Genomic DNA, 23,596 nt, shown 5'->3' on the forward strand with positions numbered 1-23,596 from the left:
AGGAACAAGGCTCGAGGTTTAGTTCCTACTAACTAGAAACCCCTAACCGTCAAATCTTTGAAGATAACATGAACTCTAGGAGGATCCAATGACAGATGAGTGCCCAAAGCCTAGGCACTCATGGCTTCACCTGGAGATACCCTAGCTCCTCGGACAGGTATATAAGGCTCTCTTGCAGGTATTCAACATTCTAACACTTAGAGATTTCTCAACTATGACCCTTAAATAACTTAATTAGGCATCAGAGTACCTTTATAGAGTCCCCTCCCAGACTCAACTACGTGCTCGGACAACCTTCAAACCCTTCCAGTCCTAGACACTGCACCCCCTCTCCTCAACTCAGTAGGATCTTGATTCTAACAACATTGCATTTAATAAAAATGTGAAATCCAAATCGTAAAATACTTAAGATTGTAAGATCGTGAGATTCTAAGATCAGATTATCGTAAAACACTCTCGGAATAGAACGAAAACCTTACCCTTTTAGTAGAAGGTACCAAAATTTTATCCAAGTCAAATTCCATTGAATAACACACATCCAAAGTTTGGATCTCCAAACACGTATTGGTGGTATTCCCATTATTACACCACAACTCTTTAGTCTACATTACTACCACTCACTTGCAGAGTTCCACTCCACTCGAGAAAAGTCAAAGCCCAAGATGAACACAAACGAGAGACGAAGATTCTCCATCAAAACTCAGAATCCCAGTTCCAAAATCCAAACTTGTTCACTACCCATTTTTCCAATCCGAATTCTCCTTCTAAGTCTCTGTTCATCTTGGGTGTCAGCATCAACCCTGAAGCTGAAACCACCACCACCACTTCCAATCTTGCCTCTCCCCACCGCGTTCCAGCTCCAATGGCAACAGGGAAACATGGCCCTCTTCTTCCACTTCGGCACCAACACCTTCACCGACGCAGAGTGGGGCTCCGGCCGCGTCCACCCCACCATCTTCAACCCCACCAAGCTCGACGCTTCCCAGTGGATCAGGGTTGCCAAAGAATCTGGGTTTTCTCGGGTTCTTCTCACTGCCAAACACCACGATGGTTTCTGCTTGTGGCCCTCTGATTACACCGATTATTCTGTGCGTTCCAGTAAATGGAGGAATGGCACCGGCGATGTTCTTGGTGAGCTCGCCGCCGCCGCCAGGGACGCCGGTGTTGGCCTTGGTGTTTACCTTTCGCCGTGGGACCGCCACGACCCGTCGTACGGTGATACTCTCCGGTATAATGAGTTCTACTTGGGGCAAATGACTGAGCTGCTCACAAGGTGATTGTGGTTGATCTTTCAATGTTGTGCTTGAAATAGAAATTCAAATTGGGTTTTGTCCAGTGACTCACTGAATATGATTTGATTTGATTTGATGAGTTCTTAGTTTTCACCTTATTATATCGATTAGGTAAGTTAGTTAGTTAGTTGGTTAGTTAGTTAGTTTTGTTAGGACAGCAACCAGTATAGAAGTAATAGAGAAACACACAATAGCAAACAATAGAAAAAAAATACACGAGGTTTGTGTGCCTACGTCTGCGACTACATAGCAACTATAGTTCTTTTTTATTTATTAGGCTAAGTAATAGGTTACAGTGTTACTAGCATTATATAGAGATAATAACGTTCCAGGTTACAACAATACCCCTGGACCGTACCCATGAGCCATACTCAACAAGTTTGTTATGCTTATGGTGTCTGTTAACTTAGTTATGTGCTTATGTGATTAGTTAATTGTTTATCTTTCAACTTAAAGTAGTATAATTTTCTAAGATATGTATTTATATTACAAGCCTGTAATTTATACCTTAGAGCATGTTTCGTTTAGATTGAAAGGACATTCATTTTGCTTTGGAAAGTGATATCCCACTTTCCCAAGTACAAAATGTGAAAGAAAGAATTTTGAAGGGTTGAAGTTGAATATGGTTGGATGTTAAAGCAAACATACCTTAGTCACCATGCATAACTCTTAAACAGAGATGTATGCATCATTAGTTTTATCTCAAGTGTATGTAATCTTGCTCTATTTTAGGACTACACATGCTTTAAAGGAGCCTTCTTCCTTAGACTATTCTTGATCCTTACCATCATGGAGTTGATATTGTTGACTGGTTTGGTTGGCCTAGTTGAGTTCTTGTCTTTCCTGTGATCCTGCAAAATTTCTGTTTCTTTGATGCTAATAAGCATTTCATTCATGGGTTTAATAATTTGTGCATTCAAACCAGGTATGGAGAGATAAAGGACGTTTTTCTGGATGGGGCAAAAGGAGAAGGGGAGAAGGACATGGATTATCTCTTTCAAAGTTGGTTTTCTCTTATTCACCAGCTCCAACCAGGGTCCACCATTTTTGGTGATTCGGGTCCTGACGTACGGTGGGTCGGGAATGAAGCTGGTATTGGTGGCTCCACTTCTTGGTCTTCTTTCAACAGGAGTCTCAGTAAAATTGGTGGCCCTGTTGATCCCGAGTGAGTTCCCTTTCATACTGACACTCGAATATATTCTTCACTTTCAGATAGCATGGATGATTATGTCCTTGTTTCAAACCATGTCTGATTCAAAGATTTGTTTTCTTGTCAGTCAGCATCATATAATTAATTCATTTTTATAAAACAATTCAGAAAGTCATGGAATCGGTTCTTTTATGGTTCATCTATTGGTATTAAAGGATTAAGTTCATTCTGATTCTGAGAATTTAATGAAATCAAAATGAAGTTGAAGGATGTAAATTTCAGTCATTAGTTGTTTTCTGCATATTTTCATGTCAAGCCTTGAAACTCAGGAGGAAGATGAACATATAGATAAGTAGAAATGCTCTCAAAGTGGCATGTGAAAAAAGCTTGCATCTGCTCTCCCTATTAGATTATATAATAGGTCTGATCTCTCTCCAGACCTAACGTGATAGTTTCCCATATGTACCAGCAGAGGTTGCACAGTCAGAGATTCTCTTATTTTTATTCAGATTAAGGCAGATACTTATCAAAATTTTGGGCATCTAACAGATACCAACAACAAGGAGACCCGCTTGGTCCTGATTGGGCACCTGCTCTGTGTGATGTCTCTATCAGACCTGGTTGGTTTTGGCATGCTTCAGAATCTCCAAAGTCTGCAAGGACTCTACTTGACTTGTACTATAAGTCGGTCGGTCGAAACTGTAAGCTGTTACTGAATGTGCCCCCAAACACCTCAGGCCTTATTTCACCTGAGGATATCCAAGTGCTTCGAGAGTTCAGTGAACTTCGTAGCTCCATATTTTCCAACAATTTGGCTCTAAATGCTTGGCTTAATGCCAGCAGCACACGAGGAGGAATTCAAAATTCTCAATTTAGTCCCTACAGTGTTCTTGAGGAAGGTTTACACTCTTACTGGGCTCCTGAAGAGTGCCAATCTAAGTGGATATTGTACATAAATCTTCAAGAACTAGTGTCCTTTAATGTTCTGCAAGTACAAGAACCTATTCACATGGGACAGAGGGTGATTGAGTTTCACCTCGAGGCTTTGCACCAAGATGGTGTGTGGAAGAGAGTTGTAAAAGGCACCACAATTGGATATCAGAGGCTGTTGCTGTTTCCAAAAATAAAATCTCAGTTTTTGAAACTAATTGTTGACAAGTCCCGTGCAGACCCATTGATATCATACTTAGGAATCTACATTGATCCCTTTACGGTTTTGAGCGATTTGCCTGAAGAAAAACCAGTAGCATACTTCAATGGAAGTCAGGTTCTTCGCAGCACCACGAACAATGATTCCCAAAGTGCTACTGTGTAAAGTTTTACAGACCATTTGTTTGTTTGTGAGTGTAAATTTGAAATATTTTTCATAGAAAATTCACATTCAATTCTTTCTAATTCCTCAAATGTGGACATAATCAGAAGAGTGATCTATTATATTATGAATTTGTATCTTCTGCTCTTTTTCCCCCCTTCTGTATCTTATACAAATGATGAACATCATGTGAGTGGTTGATTTCCCTCAAGTCCTTACTTTTCTTTGTTAATAGATATCTCTCTTGATTAGGAGGAAAGGTGAACATCATGTCAAACTTTTAACTTTAATTACAAAATATTATTCTCTCTTCATTTATTTATGTTTTTAAAGTTTTGTAGAAGAAATTGTTAAAATAATAAAGGAAAATTTTGAAAATAGTAAATAAAATATTTTTTTTTTGAAAGAGAGTAAATAAAATAAAATTAACGTGACACACTTTAAATAAAAATGAAAATGAAAACAAATATTTTGTGAAATTAATCTGACCTTAAATTCCTACAATGGTTTTTATCATGTTTATTAATAAATCCTAAAATAATAAAATTGCAAATATAATTATAAAATTTAAATTAGAAACGAAGTTAGTTTATATAAATGCAATCCAATTTTTTTTCATTCTTATTCTTTTTCAATTTATTTTCAGTCTCCATTTTGATCATTCAATTGAACTTATATATATTTAAACCATTATTATATTTGTTGAACTTAAATGCTACCTTGTTAATCAACAAGATGTTGGTTGTAGGTAAACTAGATCTTTTGTAGGAATGAAGACATAAGTTTGAATTTCGAAAAAATCATCTGTCATAGTTTCCTGAATGTTTTTACGCTCGTCAAAAGATTAACAAAAATGCTGCTTGTTATAAAATTAATAGCAATATTTAATAACACTACAACATATTGATAATTTAATTTTTCTTTAGTTTTAATATTTTATAATTAGTATTCTTTAAATAATCCTTAGTGTTCCCACTCTTAATTCACATTATGACATAAAATAAACTACATTTATAAAAAAACCTTAATAGTGGGAAAATTTCTTTTCAATTTTTTTTTTTGGTACAAATATTATATTATGAAATATCAAAACGTGGAACTACATTAAATACTTGGTAGGGAAAGTTTTGCCGTCCATAATGGTTCTTCTCACTCGATATTGCAAAAGCAATTCAACAAACCAATAAAAAATGTCTAGATGTTGTATTGCCATTTATCTTTATTAACTTATTTTGAAAAAATAATAAAATATTGTCAAATAAATATAATCATTTTTTGGAGGGAAATCTGAATATAAAGTAAAACCTCTCTCATCCTCAACATAGAGAAGGATTGTTGGTGAGGTGAGTAGCAATGGAAGGAGGAGCAAGAAGAGAAGGGGCTATACCATGCACCATCCTAAGCATAGACCACAGAGACATGTACTACAGAGTCTGCTCCATTTGTGAAAAGACTCTTCCCTCTCCCAATCTCCTCTGCAACTTCTGCAGCAAAAACAACAACAATGCCTCCTCCAAACGACTCTTCCGAATCCTTGTCTGTGTTTTCCCACCTTTCTTGTCCAAATCAACAATCAAGAACAATCAATAACGTTGTTTGTTTGATTTTGCAGATGTCAATTGCAACAGACACCAAGGTAGTTACAGTGATTTGCTTCGATAGGGTTGCTAGGGTTCTCTTTGGTTGCTCTGCCGATGAGTTCTTCAACTTCGCCAAGCTTCACCCTTTTTCTGGTAATTTCAATTTTCTTCCTTTTTATTTTGATTTGTTCATCTGGGTCATGCTCAATTGTTGTGAAATGTAATTGGGAATTTTTCACAAACAGGGGTCACTGTGAATGAGATTCTGGAGGGAGAGATGTTCACTGTGACGTTTTCCAAATCAGTGAGTGGCAATGCACAGCATACAAGGCTTGCTTCTGCTGTTCCCCTCAGCTCTGTGTTTCGTCCAGTAATTCAGGTTTTGAGGGAATGCTATGGATCACAACATGGTTCCTAATCAGTAATCATCAACACCTACTTTGTTTTGTTTATGTTTTTTATAGTTGTATGTTTTGATAGTTTGAAATTTGCTTGCTTGGTGTAAACTGGAAAAGTGAGAGAATTTGGAAAAAAAATCACTTTCTATTGATACAACACAACAGAAAAAAATCACTTGCTGTTGGTTATTTTTTCACAATGTGTTTGCTTTATTTTACACCTTTCCTCTTTGCACTTATACAAACCATGCATTCCCTTGGTGCCTTATTTCATGAGTTTGGGAACAAAATATACGGTTCATTTCTCTTAGTAGTAGGGAGGATTTAACTTGATTTAATTTGTTTTCAATTTAATGTCCCTACTTTGAAATTTCCTCTTCTCACTGATTTTTTAGATCAATTTTTACTGTTGATATATAACTAACATAACAAAGAAGCAACAAGCCCTTGTCATTTACTGGGAGTCATGGCATAATGTTCAATATTTTTATTCAAGAATTGAAATTTGCTTGAATAAAATTAAAAAAAATTACAAGGTTGTGTAAGATTTAATAACAAGGATACATGATTTGCTCCAAATCCTCCAGTGCACAGTTTTATGTTATCACTATCTATTCAACTGGAGGATGATATTGGCTTTGCTCAGTACATCATTTAGGAGAGACATTCTCTCCACCCTTTTTAATTGTCAGTTTCCCTTGCATCCAGCTTTTTAGCATCTCAAGTGCAGCTTTTGGTTGATCCATAGGGACCATGTGACCAGCCTCCTTCACCTGTTTCAAGAAAATAAAAAGTTAGTCCAAAAATGAATTAACACTGTCATGCTGAAGAAAATGCACCCATGAACACTAACCTTGAGGAAAGCAAGAGGTCCATGGGTTTTCAGCTCTCCTGCTTTTTCACCATCAACCAAAAATGGGACTATTGGAGATGCCCCAAAATCTTTCTGACCTGACCACTCCATGGCATCAACCCACCTTGAATTCCCTGCCCAATGAGAGGCACATTACTAGTGTTTTTGATTTAGATTTTAGAAGTCAATTGAGGTTCCAAAATCAATTCTAGCAAGAAGCTAAAAGTGTAGCTTTTGAATATAAGTGCATTGGCTTTTGTGTCATACCATTCCAACAAATACACTTGTGTATGTTTGAAAACTCATTCAAAAACCACGGTGAAGCGACAGAAGCAACTTAGCTTTCACTTCTGTCCACCATGATTTCGGTTTCGTGGTTTTCAAACAAGTTTCCAAACATTCAAGCATATTTGGACCAGCTTCTTTTTCCAAATCAGTTCTGAAATCTAGAAGCTACTCAAAGAATTGGTTATGACTTAAGAATGACTTGTCGAAGGATTTATAAACATGCGCTAAGAATGCTAATTGACCAATTTTACTTTTTTTGAACACAAGCAAATTTTTATTTGAACTATTCAAGCTTACCTAGCCAATTGCATATGAGATCTTCTTCTCCAGCATACACAAGCACCTTGATTCCATCCTCAAGAAGAGTAGGAATACCTACTTCCAGATTTCTCATCCAGTCCTGCATCATGGCGGAATACACTGTGCTGCTGCATGAAACAAAGTCCATCTCCCCAACACCTAAAGCATTCCTCACTTCCTTCTTGTTTAAGAATGTCTCCATGTTGGAAAAGTCATAACACAAACTTCCCTCACATTTCTTTCTAATGTCGTAGTACTGCAATTCGGATGACAATGTGCAAGTGAAATCGAACTACATTATTTTCGCATATAATCTTTGACATAATACTGTTCTTATTTTCATATCTTACATTAATGTTTCCAGCAATGGACAAGATCGAGTTGAAAATGCGATTGCAAGAATATAATGCAGATACGCATGTGTCTCCACCATTAGTGCCTGACAAATCAAATACAAATTAAGAATGTGATTGAACAAAAATAACATGTGGCTTGAGTATCAAGTTGGTAAAGTTTTCTCCCATGTGTTTTTCTTTTATAAGGATGAGTGAAAAAGGGAAAAGAAGTCAGGATGTTATACCACAAGTTTTTATGGCCTGCTCACATGGTGGGATCAACTTGTTGATTCTGTCATAATCAGTCTTGTTAATTAGTCCCATGTCTAATGCATAGTCTGTATATGCCTTGTACTGAATTTCAGGATTGGTTAACCCATTACCAATAGCAAAACCCTGTTCATAATCAATACAATGAAGGCCAATTAATTCACCTTTCTTAGTTATAATATGTATTATGTGATAGTGTAAGAGTTAAGACCTTCAGATTTATGTGGGTTCCTTCTTTTGCTTTGTTTCCTTGGTGAACTCTGGATGCAAGAGCTGGAATGTAGTGTCCAGCGTATGACTCTCCAGTAATAAAAAAGTCATTCTTGGTGAACTGAGAGTGCTCTTTGAAAAATGCCTGTCATTGATGTAAAATTTAGCAGATCTTATGAGTGCACGACAGTTTAACATACAATTTGTAATTTAGATAGTATGCAGACCATCTTGCATTTTTCAATTTGTAATTCAATACATGAATTATTTGTTTTAATTTTACTATGAAATTATATTCTTTGACCACTTTTCATAACATATTACCTGCAAAAAGTCATACAAATCATTGCTAACACCTTCTTCATCATGGCGAATGTCACTCTCATCAGTAGTGTAGCTGAAACCTGTCCCAGTGGGCTGGTCTACAAACAGAATATTTGAAGCCTGCAAAACGAGTATTGATTCCCATAAGATAACAAATTTAGTGCAGCAACTTGATTATGTGAGCCAGTCATAGTCTATAGTATGAGTGAGGGCAGTCATATACATAATATCACTTCATTAAATGAGCAGGGCAAAATAGAGAAAATTTGCTAGCATTTTTTCTAGGATGGTTATATGCTTAAAACATTAATGCAAAAAAGATATTGAAAATTGCTTGCTAGCATTACCTTGTCCCATCCATATTCATTCCATACGAGAGACAAGTTCTTGGCAAAATGAAAAGGACCATTTTCATAAAACATAGCTAGCTCACTGCTGCATCCTGGTCCTCCAGTCAACCAGATGACAACAGGGTCATCCTTACTGTTCCTAGATTCAAAGAAAAAGTAGAACAACCTGCAAATGATGGAGAGAAAGATTATTCAATACAAGAATGACCACATAATAGTGCTCAATCATTTACAAAAAGATAAAGTTCAAATTGTTAATATAAGCAACCTAACCCATGGAATAGGAAATCTAGGCTCTTTGAGATTCAAGAAGAATGATATAACCATGTGAACTTATATCATCAGCTATGATAGCATGCATGTGTGTTGAGTCAATCAAACATGTCATAGAGTGTTTGGATTTCTATTCAGAGTTTAAAAGTACTTTGAATAGAAATCCAACTCTCACAAATGGTTTGAAAAAAAATGGTTTTGTTTTATGTCATTGGAAAGCAATCATAAATTTAGTTGTAGGATTTTTTTATTACTCTTTAAGATTACTCTGCAGTCACTTGAAATTCAAATCTAGTTCATTTTAAATTGAGTAAATCAAGATTCCAATAGCAGCTTTTTTTGAAAACAGAAAAAAGGGGTGGAAACAATTATTTGACTTTAATCATATAAAGAATCTTTACTTGCACATTTATTCATATGACATGTCTTCAATTATAGGTGGCATGATATCTGACTTATGTTTCATCTACTTACCCATGCTTTTAACCAAATTATCTCTGTTCTTGGCACTTTACTTTTCCCACCTAACTTAGTTGAGCAATATCAAACTAAACAAACTCTTTCTAATTCAGACATGATGCAATCATTCTGGAAAAAAACTAAGAAAACCCAATTCTCAAACTAAAAGAAGCATGCCAAAGTTTACATCCTATACCTTGCAGCTTTGGAACGAGGAAGGCTATAGTATCCTGCACGATGGCCAAGGTCTTCAACAGAAGGTTCAGAAGCAGCAAGACTAGGAAAAGTTAACTTTTTCTCCACAAGGTTTCCAGAGACAACATGAGGTTCATTCTCTAGTGTGTTAACAGAATCTTTTGGGAACAGGTTGAGCGCTCTTATGAGCTTCTCTGCATCAAGTTTTGGAGAAAAGGGAAGATCATCATCATTGGTGGTGGGAAAAGATGCAGAACAGAGAGAAGGTGATGATGAAATGAAGCAGAGGAAGATCAACATGAAGAGAGACAGAGACATGGTGTTGAGGAACCTTGACGGTGATGATGCCATGTGTTTTGTGTTCAAAATGCGTGGCAATGGCTGTGAATTTATATTGCTCGCTTGCTACCTGTGCAAACTGCTATGGTCGCTAAAGTGTAATGGAAAAAGGTTGAGTGTTACAGGGTTAACGGTTCCCATTGCTTTTTTGAAAAAATTACATCATTATTGAATTGATCTAAAATTGTTTCTCATAAAACAAATTTGTAACATTTATATGATTAATATACATTACTGTATTTATTACAAATCTCTTTGTGGTCTTTTTAATTTCAATACTCCATCCATCCCGTTTATAAGTAACTTTTACGTAATTCTCTAGGATTAAGAAAAGTAGTTGTTACGTTCAAAAAAATTAAAGTAGTTGCTCCATATCTTACTACAAGTCAGTCATTTTTTATTTTTCAAATGAAATTACGACATTCACAGAGGTTGGCACAGGGAGCCGTTCCGAGTGTGAGAATCTGATGTCGGGTTCATGGTAAGAGAAGTGATGTTTTTGGACATGAGGGGATCAAAATCCGATGTTATGTGTTCTAACATCGTGTAGACCGATCTTAACATAAATCAACAAATAATGAAGATTGATGTGTTTATGAGCGTTAGAGTTGATCGCTCCCCAACCTTCAGAATTGACTCATGAGCACCATAATGAGGGGGCTAAGAAATGAATATTTGTGTACATGTTTAATTATATAATTATGGTCGTAGGGTTATTTATGGACGCCCCGACAAAGAGAAATGTATGCTTATCTTTGCACTCCAAGGTCGAGCGATGTATTGTTTTGAACTATCTGGTTCTGAAATACATCGTTTGAACAGTGCACTTTTCAAGTGAATGAAACAACTGTTTGATTGCAATTTCTGAAAACTGTATTTAAAAATAATTTTTGAAAACAATTTTTTCAGAAAAAAACTGGTAATCTGAAAACTAAAAACTAAAAATTAAAAAAGAAAACATCTTTTAGTTGTTCTGGTATTTTAGTTTTAAAATTTGAAATTGAGAACTATTTTCGAAAACAAACAGATTTTTATTTTTCAGTTTTTAAAAATAGAAAATAGTTTTCAAAAACGGTAATCAAAGAAGCCCTTAATTAATTCCTCCATTCTTTTTTCATTTTGACTAACAAACTAATAAACAATGTTTCTCATAACAATTTAGGGTGGGTTTGTACACATGTTTGCAGCTTGAATACATGCTTTTTCAAGAACCGTATCATTTGTTGATTTTGAAAAATGCCCGTCAAAGGCATCTAAAGGCGGAGACAAACAAAAAGGGAAAGAAGTACTATAGAGAAAGTGAGTGATGAGATGAGTAAGCAAGGGCGATTATAGAGAGAAGTGAGGGCAGAGACTTTTGTGGGTCAATTTATTTAGTGATCGAGCTACGCTATTATACACTAGAAAAAATTTGCAAAATGACAATATTATCATTAATTTTATTTCTCTCTCTCTCTCTCATTGTCACAGTGTCTCCGAACACTATTATTTATCACATATATTTTTGTCATAGCTCAGTATACCATTGTTAGCGTTAGTTGAAGAACACAGTTAACACAATTACTTCCATATGAGATTCAGACGCTTCAATCTTTCTGTAATGATTCACTAGAGAAGGAGGAGGAGGAGAGGGGAATGAGTGCACAATGTGTTTTGGTAATTGAATTTGGGTAATCAAATTCTAGATCCAATTATGGGTAGAACATTTCCCTCAACTTTACATACGATACATTCACCAGCTTCGATATGGAATTCTTGTCGGGGATAAGCTATGTTGTGGCTCATTGACCGTCATGCATGTTGAATCCATCGTTTGTGGGCACAACAATGCTGAAGGTGGTGACGTTAGAAGTGGCTGAGAGAACTTGACAAGAAGAACTCGACACAAATGCGTCGAAAGTTTTTTGCAGATTGGACATCGGAATCGCATGTGGTGCAAATGTGGCGACTTTGGCCTTGCCTGAGGTGGAGAGGCAAGTGCTTGTTTGCACACACCTTGCACATCTTATGTTGAGCAATTAAGCTATTTGACACGATGAAATTATAGACGAAACTCATAAGTTAATCTGATGGTCTTAGTAAAATCTAATATTAAAAAACAGGGAGACAAAGTCAGAATCAAAAAGTGAAAGGGTAGTCACATAACCAACTTGTGCATTTCGTGAAGGATCTTAGTAGTGCCATATAGCATTCTCCTTAACATACTATAACAAGTTGTCGATAATTAAAACTCAAGAGTTTAATCGAGTGAAGGAAAGACAAAATCTCGCATTTGGCAAGTAATTACATGTTCCCCCGTGCTAACTTCTCTATTTGGTGCAAGATAAATATAAATATTAAGTGTCGTTCCAGAGGTTCCCAAATTCCTATACTAAATTATGGCATCATCACCTAGCCCCTAAAAGATTATATAAATTGGCAACAATTGTTACTAAATAAAATATAATCTTAAAGATGGCTTGAGGTTAATGTCCAAAATTCTTACAAAGATGTAATTGTCATGTACTGTTTTTGGTTTTAAAACACTTCACATCTCCGTGTTCTGTATTTGTGAAGCTTACAAATGAGTTGGTAAGTGTTGCTTGTAAGATAGTATGATAGTGGTTCCTTGAGAACATGTACACGCAATTTTGACTAGAATATGAACAAAGGAAACCGAAGGTTGTTCTCAACTTTTTCACAAAATTCCCTCTAGCCTATTGATCTTTATATACATTTTCAGTTAAGGTGTTATGAGTGGCGTACAAGATGATTCAATGTCTCTAGAACCTATATAGTCATGCATCGCTATCTATCAAATTATCGAATGAGCTAAAAACCTTGTATAAGAAACAAAAAAGTAATTAATTTATTTTCCTATTCCAAGCAATGGATGGTTAATTCAGGTGGTGTGCTGATTCTCTTTCATGAAAATCTTAGGTTCAGGTCTAATGAATGGAAAAAATTTACGTTATAAGAGTTAGCTCTGCAAAAAAATAAAGAGTTAGTCCTGCCATAATATGAATGGTCACAATACAATTCGTATAATTGTCTCATTATTTTTTCTCTTCTTACATTGAATTGAAGTACAGAGAAGAATCTCTTGACGACATTTCTTTTTGATAACATATCATATTTTGGAAGCTACATGAAAATCATTCATGCCAACAGATCCAACACATTCCTTTTACATTTGTAGCATTGGAATATATGTATTTATTGCTTTAGATGTTGTAGTAGCATTACTCAAGGGGAAAACAAACAAAGATATATTAGCTGTCGGGTCATAATCACAAACCAAATGCAGGAAATGGTTGCCGTAATTGAGCAGCCAAAGGGTTGTACCTTAACAGAAGTTTTGGAATGAGAGAGATGTTAATTAATCTTGTGACCTTGTTGGACCCTAGTGCATTGTTGTCAATTGGTAACGAATCAATCACTGTCACAACAATAGTAAGCCTTGTGTTAACATAGTGATCGACTTCCCATTTAAACCTGGGGTCCTAGTTAATTCAGATAGAACTGAATCGATTATAAGCATAAGGTTAGGGAATTAAGTTGGGTTATTTTAATAACCTAATATATATATATACGTCCGTGGGTTACAAATTAAAACAATTATATTAAGCTAATAATAAATATTGGGCTGATAGGGTGATCTAATTAAGAAGCTCAATAGATATACTATACCAGTATGACTTTGTAATGTGTAACACCCAATAGTAAACATAATTAGGTTAATGAGTCTCTAATTAGATTTTTATATAAAGAACAAAGGGTTTGGTCCCCAAGGTTAATCTTAAAAGTCACTCTTCTCCTCCATTTCCATCAATAGAGAGAAAACCCATAAAGGAAGAGATTAGTCTGTGGAAGATCATCAACCCACACAACTTCCAACATATATCTGATAGAGTCAGGTATGTTTACTGGTTCCATCCATTCATTAATAATCTAATCTGACATGAGTATTTGATTAGGATATTTGGTTATTTTCCTAACAAATTATGCTTGTTGATCATGCTAGACTTGAGGTTAGGGAATTATGCTTGTTTTAATATTCAAGAATAATTTTATTTACTGAGGACCAAGAAAAATCTGATTAAAATTTAAAGTTATTGTTCCAATAAATTAATTTTAACTTCTACCAAAAAAAAGTAAATTAATTTTAACACATAAGGAAAATACTATTTATTTTGCTGCATCGGAAAACATAAGGAAAATATTATAAATAACATGTAATAAATTATACTTCATCCGTTTCTCTTTAACTATCAACGTAGGGAAAACAATTAGTCCTATATATTTTCCCATTTAATTGTTTTTTCTAATATTATGAGGGCATTAATTGATATTTCATCAATAATACCCTTAGGAGAAGAAAAAATAAAAATATAAGAATTCAATTTAAGATGCAAAATATAAAAACAAACAAAATGAGTAAATATTTTTTTAAAGATAACAATACTAGTAATTACATTTTGTAATATATGTGTTTTCTCTTTTTCTAGACAGTTAACCAAAGAAACATAAAATGTAGCTCTGAAAATATGGTTCATGAGTAAACCGGTTCATAACATGTCCAACCATAAAATTGTCCTTATAAGAATTCTAGAATCACATGTTCCATTAATACTTAGGTTGCTGCTGACTAATTTAATTAACTTATTGAATATCTTAATTAAGCATCCTGATTAATAAAAGGACTCGTGTAAAGACTTTTTTATGTAGTAAAGAAATAAGAAGAAGAAAATCTCATTTTACATATTTCTTTAATTAGTTACAATTGTGAGTTCGGTATTAGTGTTAATAAAGGTTTTTTTGACGTGTATTAATAAAGGTTAATTATTATGTTTTGTAACACATCCTTTTTTTTTTTTGTTAGAGGAGGAAAAGTGTAACACATCCTTCACATCAAATCAATATAAATTTTTATTTATTTATTATCTAGCCTTGATCTTTTCTGCCTACCCACCTATTAACCTAAATCTCTATAATTTCAAGACAACCCAAGCAACACTTCGAATTTGATCAAAATTAATAGAAACAAATTAAATGATGAAAGTCCCCAACTTGAGGTCATTAAAACTCAAGATAGTGAGTAATGTTGCTTTCACACCTCACTTTGAGATGAAAGATGTTGAATGATGAGAGATACAAAAAAAAAAAGTAAGAAAGAAAAAGTATGAGATGTAATAAATGTTAAGAGAAGAAATATAGAAATAAAAGGCTTAATTGCAGTTTTTGTCCCTGATGTATACCCCTTGTGCAATTTTGGTCCCTTTTGTTTAAAACGAGCAATTTTGGTCCACCAAAGATCTAGACGTGACAATTGGGTCCTTCCGTTAGTTGCTGTTCAATTCCTAACGGAATATTCTTTTCTAGATTCCTTTTTACTAATTTCACCACCAGAAATGACACATCATTAAATAAATAAAACAAAAAAAACAAAGTAAATAAAGCAAATTAATTAAAAACTAAAATTAAATCACATTGAACCCTAATCCCAAATATCTAACATCTCAGTTCAGAACCTCCAGCCCACAACCATCGTTGCTCCTAACTCCCCTAAATTCTTCTCAATCCAACAACCAACGCATCAAGCCGATCCGGACATGGCCTCTTTTCCTCCGCCTTTGAGCATGTTCATCTTCCTCCTCTTCATCTTCACACACGAAGAGAGAGAAAGCCAGATCAAGAGTGGATGAAGGTGAGTCTCCAGATCGAGGTTGTCTTTGGAGCGGTGGTGCGCCTCCAGAAAGAGAAAAAGCCAAATCCATGTTGTCTCTTGAACGGTGGTGCGTCTCCAGATCGAAGAGGGAGAAGGGGAAATGGTCGTGGAAGGGGAAGAGGCTTCGCCGCAGCCACCGCATGTCTTCCTCCACCGTCTCCATATCTCTTCTTCTTTTGTGTCGATCTTGTTTCACTTAGCTTCGTCGATTGGGCATGGGGAGAAGCTTGGTGATCTGGGTAAGGCAGAGGTTTGTGGGGTGGGTTTCTGAGTAATATGTAGAGGTTTTGGGTGTTTTGGGGCAAGTGACGTTAAATTTTGGGTTAGATTTGTTGAATCTAACATGAAGATGAAGATGATGTTGTTATTTCTGGACTTTTTATTATTTTTTGGATTTGGGTGAAGGAAGGGGAAAAATTGATTTTTGTTTATGGAATTTCTATAGCCTTCTTGACTTCTTGTTGATTCTGGATTTGTTGTTGCTTCTCAATTTTTTCCAGATTTTTGTTGTTGTTGTTGCTTGCAATTACTGCATTGTCCACACTTGAATTACAGTGTTTGTGAGAGGGGTTATCACTTATTGGAGGAAGCTCTTGTTGATCATCAGAACATATCAGATTTTGTTGTTGTTGTTGTTGTTGATTCATCTGAGATGAAGGTGGAGGGTGATTAGAGATTAATGATTTAATTAGAATTAAAGTTAAATAAATTGTTTTTTTTTTTTGAATTTTTTTGAATTTCTAGTTTTATTATGTGGAGTCTTAGTGTTAAAATGTGTGAGCGCGCCACATCATTAATGAGCGCCACGTATGCAAATTATGTTTGAAATTGAACGGAAACTAACGGAAGGACCCAATTGTCACGTCCTAATCTTTGAGGTACTAAAATTGCTCCTTTTAAACAAAGAGGACCAAAATTGCACAAGAGGTATAGATCAGGGACGGAAACTGCAATTAAGCCAAATAAAAATAAGTAGAATGAGGTGTGAACATATCATCGTTGGGTTGAAGTTTGACAATATTTTAGTGTAATGGTATTATACTATGGTATTTGTAGTGATAAAAAGAATCTCTATGGTATTTGTTCAAAAGTATATGAAGTCTTAAGCTTTCATGGTTTGCATAAGATTTTTTGTCTCGATCTTTTTTTTTTTGGTCAAAGAGATTTTTTTGTCCCTCCTCCTCTACTCCCTCTCACCAGATCTAAACCCAAAGAACCCAACCTCAACCGTCGAACAAAAGAGGGAAGATGGGAGAGGGGTGACCCTGTGGTGGAGACGCGAACGACGTCAGCCATGGCCCCGATGGTTTCGCGAAGACTGAAACAGTGGAGATGCGGTGCTGCGTGACGACGCCTAGGGCAGAGATTGTTCGATTTCAGCGGAGTGGTGGCTTCCAGGATCTCGACGGTGGAGGAAGCCATTGGCGGTGAAGAGAAGCTCGGGGTCTAGTGAGATGGTTCATCCGTTATTGGGTCGGTGATGGTGATTGTTGGTTCGAGGGATTCAGGTTTGATGGCTGTTCTCCTTCGTCTCCTTTCTCCTTGGTTGTGGTTTTGATTCAGCTGTGGAGGCTGGGCTTGGGATGGTGATTGGCCCTGTTTTTGGTGGTGGATAAGTGGCTGAGTTTATGGGTGGTGGTGGTGCTTTTGGGTGGGTTATTGTCGTGGTGTTGTTGTTGGATTCTAGGGGAAGGAGGAAGAAGGGGGAGAGAAGGAAAAAAGGTGGAGGAAGGGAGGGCTGGTGATTGGCGGGGGGGGGGGAGGAGAAGAAGATCTGGCGGCGGCAGTGGTGGTGGCGTGGAGGTTGACGGGAGGACAAGTGGTGGGGAGGGGAGAGGAAATAAACACATAAATGTTTAAATTAAAAATAGATTTTAAATTAAAAATAAAATTTTAAATAGGTTACCTGTAAAGCAACCTATAATAACAGGTAAAACTAGGACTTGTGCAACCTTACACAAGCAAATTTTTGTGTACAGTAAATGAACCCGTAGTGGTTCGTCCAAAAACCAAACATATTAGGGTTCTTCTATTTGCAATGGGAATCAGGGCCCAACCCAACCCAATGAATGTGCATTTGGGCCTCTTGTCTTCTTTTTTGTAATCATGTTCCCAGCCTGATAACTTTAACACATTTCCAGATACAAAAAAAATATCAATATGTATATATGGTATTAAAAAAAAAAACAAAGATTTTTTCATTTTTTTGACCCAAAAAAAAAGATTCTGTTAGAATAAGTCCTACTTTTCAAAAAAAAAAAGTCCTAGTTAGAAGAATTGTAGCTTGCAACTCAAGTTCTGTTATGCCAATAAAATGCCCTGACATTTGCAAAACGAGATTCTGCTTTTTTTTCAAACGGTTCTTTCTGATTTGCTTTCATGTTTGCATATAAACTCTAATAAAAGCTAGAATTAACACTAAATTCCTTATTCAAAATGGCGGCACCACCACCACTCTCTGGATATGTGGTTTATCTTCGTCCTTGATCTCGATCTTTCTCGTCTCTGGATCGTGTTCATCTTCTTTCTCCTTCAATTCTGGTATAAGCGGGTAAAACAAGAAAACGGGAGAGAGGGAAGGGGAAAAAAAAACTGCACTAATTGTGGAATTTCAGAAAAATAAAAAATATCAATTTTTCTTATGTGTAATTAAAAAAAATTAAAAACCAACTAAATAACTGACACATCAACAGTTACCAACACGCTGGCGGCATGATAAGTGCCAAATTTACGTATATTATGATATAATTTTCAGCACTTATTTGACTTGTATGCTTAAGTTATTGATCATTTTATCGCTCAAATGATTAATTTGTTAAACACCTAGTTTAAGTATATATGTTGTGTAGAAATCATGTTTAATCCCCTAGTTTTGATGTAGGGTTAAAGCTTGAAGAAGATCAAGGAAATCAAAGCTTTGGAATAAAAAATGGAGTTTCTAGATGTGTTGGGCGCTTAGCACCATTTGGCATAGAGGAAATCCAAAGCTGAAGAAAGCTTGACGCTTAGCACCAGAAAGTGGCGCTTAGCGCCATTAAGGCGGTTTCAGCCTACTTTCCATGGTGCTTAGCACCAGATTGTGGCGCTTAACACCAACCTGCTGCCCTGTTTTGATATAAAGTGCATTCCATCACGTTTTGAACCACTTTTTGGACCATAACTGAAACCCACCACTTAGGGAAAGATAGAACTCGAAGGAGAGCATCAAGGGAGGTATAGGAGACTTGGGAGAAGACTTTGGAGCTGATTTCATCGCCGGGGAACCGTCATGGATTCGGTTTTTCATTGTTCTTCTTCTCTTTTATGATTGTAAAGCTATCCATGGAAATGGATAGCTAATTTCTCATTTGTTGGGATTAGAACTAGTTGTTTTGATACTCATGCAATCTATTTGATTTCCTTTCATGCAAATTTCATGTTTCTATGCTAAAGAATCAATGGTTTTCTCTTATGCTTCAAGCTATATCTTAGGTTGATCCCCTTGGGTATTTTGATTGATTCAAACTTGTGTAGAGAACTCACGTGATCTTGAGTTTGAACTAGAGTTAATCATATGTTTCTTTTCCATGATTCAATGATTTTTACCTTGTGCTTCATGCTTGTTTTGGATTGATCACCTAGAACATGAATTTAGATTTAATAGGATGGTGGGAACTAACTATTTAAATCTGAATTAGGTAAAATCATCTAATAATTCTAAGGTCTAGGGATAGAGTTAAATCATTAGTCTATTCAAACATCCATGCTTAATGCTACTCACTATTGTTAATCGATCAAGGGATTGAAGGTTAATATAGAGAGTTGATAATCTTCTACACCGGGGGACTGGGTAGTAAGATAAGAAATGGTGGGAGGAATCAATTGCATAGAACGATATTTGTATGTGAATCAATAGAATACATAGAGGTCAAACAACGAAACTCTAATCCCAACAAAACTATCTACCTTGGTGAATCCAACTCTTTTATCTACTTTATTTATATTTTCATGTTCTTAAACAAACACCTAATATCTTTGTTAACCATCATTTGAGTTTGTTAGCTATTGAACGGCATAAGTATTACACCTCCTTGTGGATACGACAAAACCCTTTACTATACTACAATTGAATCTTGAGAGATTCAAACGTAGAGTGGTAAAAAATCTTTCAACAAATTGGCGCCGTTGCCGGGGAGGTGTGCCAATACTAATTGCATTGCAATAGTTTTCATTCTTGAATGATTGTGAATATAGTGTATAGTTTTTGTTTTCAGTTTAACTTTCCTTGCAGGCCCGCCCCGCGCAGGCCCGCCCCCTTCTGACTCGCCCCCACGTAGGCCCGCCCCGTACTAGTCCGCGGTTTTGTGGGCCGACCCACAAACTTTGGCCTCTCTTACCCGTTTTTTTCCCTCATAGGCCTGCTCCGCATTGGCTCGCCCCGCGCCGGCCCGCTCTGCGTAGGCCCGCATTTTAGAGGTTCTCTATTTTCCGGGCTATAGCCCGCACTAGTCTGCATTCTCGCGGGTCGGCTTGCGGACTGCGACCCGCTTACCCAGCTCTAAAGTGAAAGGATGAAAACCATCAAAATTTTAATAAGGGACGGAAACAAAATTCACGAGTTCAAGGACCAAAAACTTATTTAACCCAAAATTTAATAACCCAAAAACTAACCTTATGAGGAACTACGCACTAGGCCTTCTTGGATGGAGAAGACATGAGATGAATTACTTTTAGTTCGGATCAAAGTTTCAATAAAAATCTTCAAATCAAAATAAAACCAACTATCTCATAGAGAGGTGAACACCACAGACTACATATTATTATTACACCTTGGTGGTGTTGCTTTGAACTTGGTAATGGTATTTCCCACAAATGTTATTAATTCTGCTAAATTTTTAATCATTGATTGTGGTATTTATATGTTAACTTTGATTTTTCAATAGAGAACCCTTCAACAGTCTCCCTTTTTGACGAGCTTTTCATCCCTACAAACGCATATGAAGAAATAGATTAGACACCATACCGAAAATTCATATGTAAGTTTTTCATGTATATCTTATTAGAGGCGATTTACGTACAAATCAAGTTCTAACTAATTTGGGTATGCTTTACTTTTATCATCACCTAATCTCATTATAATGACAATTATGTTGAGGCTAGTTGTTTCACGGGAAATTTTTTTATTCATAAAACTTAAAACTTGAACTTGAAATCTTATATATAAAAAAAAAACATGTGTTATATAATTAATCCCATATTATATATAATATATTAATATATAAGCGATGGTGATGCTATTTTAGGTAAGCAAAAAAATAATACTCAACTTTAAAGCATATATAAAATCGCTGGTGATGCTACTAGCTATCACAAAATTGTATTGTAGATACAATAATTCATAATTGATCTGCATAGTCTGAATTTGAAATAGTATCATGGGGCCATGAGAGTGGGCCTGCATCTTTTTCTTTGAAGGTGTTGGCCTGCATCTTTGTAATCAATTTATGCATTAAAAGTTGTTTTTATTTGTACAAAATTTTACGCCTCTTTTCTCAAAGGCAGAAAACAACACTTTTTCTGTACTTTGCAGCAGTGAAAAGGGGTTTATATTTTCCGAACGCATGACAGTTAAAAACCGTTGTCTAAAAGTACCCCCAAATAAAAACACACACTGAACTGTGTTTTATTCAAAATTTTATATTAAAAAATCAAATTTAAAAACTTGCAGCCACCCAAATCGACTTCTAACCTACTCAAACTTCTTAATTAGTTCTCACTACTAACTTATTTGTCAGATAATTAGACTTATTTGTTTCTCAGTCCGGGACGTTCCCTTGCAACTAATTAATATTATTTTTTTAAAAATATACCCTTAAAAAACCCACCATGCATTGTAACGTGTAAGCTTAATTGTTTCTCATTTGCTTCTTGACTTTTTCGAATCATAACATACAAAAGAAAAAAATCATTACAAGATACAATCCTTAATTATCTTTGTCGCCTCTTTGATATCATCTTATCATTTAGAAATTGAAAACGAAGTCTAATATAGGCCAAAATGAATATCAATTGATAAGTTTATGAATATATTCAACTTGTACCATTAGTGGTACAAGTTGAAGATATACATGGTCGTTTAGCGCAATCATCCTTGAGATATAATTAATATTCTTTGTCTATAATTCAGCTGATGATCAATTTGAAATATGATTTTCAAGACGTGTTAGAATTTTATAGGAGGGTTAGAATAAAAATCTTATCGAACAATTTAAACTTTTGAGATAATTGATTGTTTGACATAACATTAGAATCTAGCTATATGATGAGCAAGCGGTCTAGAGTTCGATCTTTGCCAATTCTTCTAATAAAAAATAAATAAAAACACATGATAGACGAGTCTGTACATTATCCATGTTTCAAGCTCAAACTGACTCTTGCATGACAGGACGTGTTAATAATATAAAACCGTTCATGTGCCCCTTATATAACAATTAGTAGATAATTGTAATCGAATCAAGATGACTGGCACACATGCCACTAGCAGCTGACAAAACTAACACACTAATAATCAAGACGGGTATGGTTCAAGCAGTTAACACTTATAATTGAATCAAGACGGATGGCATGGCACAATTGTAGCTAGTAGCTGGCTCAACAAATACACGAACAATACTCTAATACTAAGACGGGTATGGTTCATGATATTCATGATATATACATTAAAAGTAGAGTTTTTTTTGCGTTGCTCGGACGCCTTTCTAAAATGAGAGAGTAACTTGCAAATTATAAAAGTTTAATTTGTTATTGAAAAAATCACGACAAATTAAGCCTAAAAAATATGAAACCTCTTTCACTTTTAAATGAGTACGAGAGAAATTATTTTTTATTCTCTTGAGAATAATGCGTTAATGTCCTTATATTTTTTTTTTGGTTAAAAGAGAAAAATATTAATGTCCTTATATAAAATAAATTATATATTTCAAAGTGGAAAATTGTAAAAAAAAAAAACATGAAGTTGAGCGGGTCGAGTCTTTCCATTTACACAAGAACAAACTTCACCATATCTCGAAAGCTAATGTGGAAGTCAATTCTACGTTGTTTGCGGGTTGGGAGATTTGAAAAGCATACCACATGGTCCCTAACATTATTTACAAGAAAAAGCTCCATAGATTTAGAAGTTTCATTATCTCCATGATCTCATCTCACTACTTCCTCCGTTCTTGATCTTTTGTTGTTTTAACTTTTGACCTAAATTCCAAAATTTTTGTTGTTTTACACACCCAATGCATTTTTTCTCAATTTATTCTATGTATACCCCCATTTAGTACTACATCTCTCACATACCACCTCTTATCTTCACCAATCAAAATCATAGCAAGTTTCTTAACTAATAACTATTAGTCTCTCTCTTCACTTTTTTTCAACATTAAATATGAGTGTTTATGTCAACAAATATATCAATGATTGCATTCTTAAACAATGTGCATAACCTTAAACAACAAAAAATCAGGAATGGAGGGAGTATTTGATTGTGAATTTTGATAGCACGGAATAACATTGTAAGAAAACTTTGCGAGAGCTCCTTGTTTTCTGACCTACCGGATAATCGCACTAAACCCTTCACGCTCCACCCAACAATGATTCAACAAACAAACATGTATAATCGATAGATTATAATTTATTCATACCTCATTTTTTTTTTATCTCAATTTCATTTTTTTTTCCTATTCATATCTCTCAATTCTTTTTCCTCTCATGTCATTATTATAAATTTAACTGAGCTTCTTGTTTCAAAAAAAAAAAAAGCTTTTGGTCTCTACAAAATACGGTCAATTTGAATATAATCCCTCATCGAAGTAAAGTTGTTAAATGATAAATTTCATTTTTATGTAGATTTGAATATCATATTAGGTACGTAATTGATTTTATGTACTTCAATTTATATCATTTTAAATCCACAATTGGTTAGTTTAGTAATTATT

The 23,596-nt window shown here is 35.3% G+C and overlaps 3 protein-coding genes across 3 annotated transcripts; 2 read left to right on the forward strand and 1 right to left on the reverse strand.

Moving 5' to 3' along the window:
* Positions 1-552: 552 nt before the first annotated feature.
* Positions 553-3,891, forward strand: LOC130748341 (alpha-L-fucosidase 1). Its single transcript, XM_057601529.1, has 3 exons — positions 553-1,273; positions 2,218-2,457; positions 2,992-3,891. Exons 1-3 carry the CDS (start codon positions 663-665, stop codon positions 3,755-3,757), a joined length of 1,617 nt encoding a protein of 538 aa, XP_057457512.1. The 5' UTR covers positions 553-662; the 3' UTR covers positions 3,758-3,891.
* Positions 3,892-5,018: 1,127 nt separating this feature from the next.
* On the forward strand, positions 5,019-5,932 carry LOC130748191 (uncharacterized). Its single transcript, XM_057601356.1, has 3 exons — positions 5,019-5,290; positions 5,367-5,487; positions 5,580-5,932. The coding sequence occupies exons 1-3, from the start codon at positions 5,108-5,110 to the stop codon at positions 5,750-5,752; spliced, it is 477 nt and encodes a 158-aa protein (XP_057457339.1). The 5' UTR covers positions 5,019-5,107; the 3' UTR covers positions 5,753-5,932.
* Positions 5,933-6,158: 226 nt separating this feature from the next.
* On the reverse strand, positions 6,159-9,975 carry LOC130748190 (serine carboxypeptidase-like). Its single transcript, XM_057601355.1, has 9 exons — positions 9,591-9,975; positions 8,660-8,828; positions 8,313-8,432; positions 7,990-8,133; positions 7,754-7,904; positions 7,524-7,612; positions 7,171-7,429; positions 6,586-6,719; positions 6,159-6,505 (listed from the first exon to the last, which is right to left on the reverse strand). The coding sequence occupies exons 1-9, from the start codon at positions 9,938-9,940 to the stop codon at positions 6,383-6,385; spliced, it is 1,539 nt and encodes a 512-aa protein (XP_057457338.1). The 5' UTR covers positions 9,941-9,975; the 3' UTR covers positions 6,159-6,382.
* Between the last annotated feature and the right edge of the window lie 13,621 nt (positions 9,976-23,596).

This window comes from Lotus japonicus, chromosome 3, assembly GCF_012489685.1.
Source record: "Lotus japonicus ecotype B-129 chromosome 3, LjGifu_v1.2".
Classification (NCBI taxonomy): domain Eukaryota; kingdom Viridiplantae; phylum Streptophyta; class Magnoliopsida; order Fabales; family Fabaceae; genus Lotus; species Lotus japonicus.

Coding starts and splice junctions, on each gene's coding strand:
- LOC130748341 (XM_057601529.1), top strand. CDS start 663: ATGAACACAAACGAGAGACGAAGATTCTCCATCAAAACTCAGAATCCC. Junction 1,274..2,217: donor ATGACTGAGCTGCTCACAAG/GTGATTGTGGTT, acceptor CATTCAAACCAG/GTATGGAGAGATAAAGGACG. Junction 2,458..2,991: donor GGTGGCCCTGTTGATCCCGA/GTGAGTTCCCTT, acceptor GGCATCTAACAG/ATACCAACAACAAGGAGACC.
- LOC130748191 (XM_057601356.1), top strand. CDS start 5,108: ATGGAAGGAGGAGCAAGAAGAGAAGGGGCTATACCATGCACCATCCTA. Junction 5,291..5,366: donor AACGACTCTTCCGAATCCTT/GTCTGTGTTTTC, acceptor TTGATTTTGCAG/ATGTCAATTGCAACAGACAC. Junction 5,488..5,579: donor CAAGCTTCACCCTTTTTCTG/GTAATTTCAATT, acceptor TTTCACAAACAG/GGGTCACTGTGAATGAGATT.
- LOC130748190 (XM_057601355.1), bottom strand. CDS start 9,940: ATGGCATCATCACCGTCAAGGTTCCTCAACACCATGTCTCTGTCTCTC. Junction 7,430..7,523: donor CCATTGCTGGAAACATTAAT/GTAAGATATGAA, acceptor TCCGAATTGCAG/TACTACGACATTAGAAAGAA. Junction 6,720..7,170: donor TCTCATATGCAATTGGCTAG/GTAAGCTTGAAT, acceptor CTCATTGGGCAG/GGAATTCAAGGTGGGTTGAT.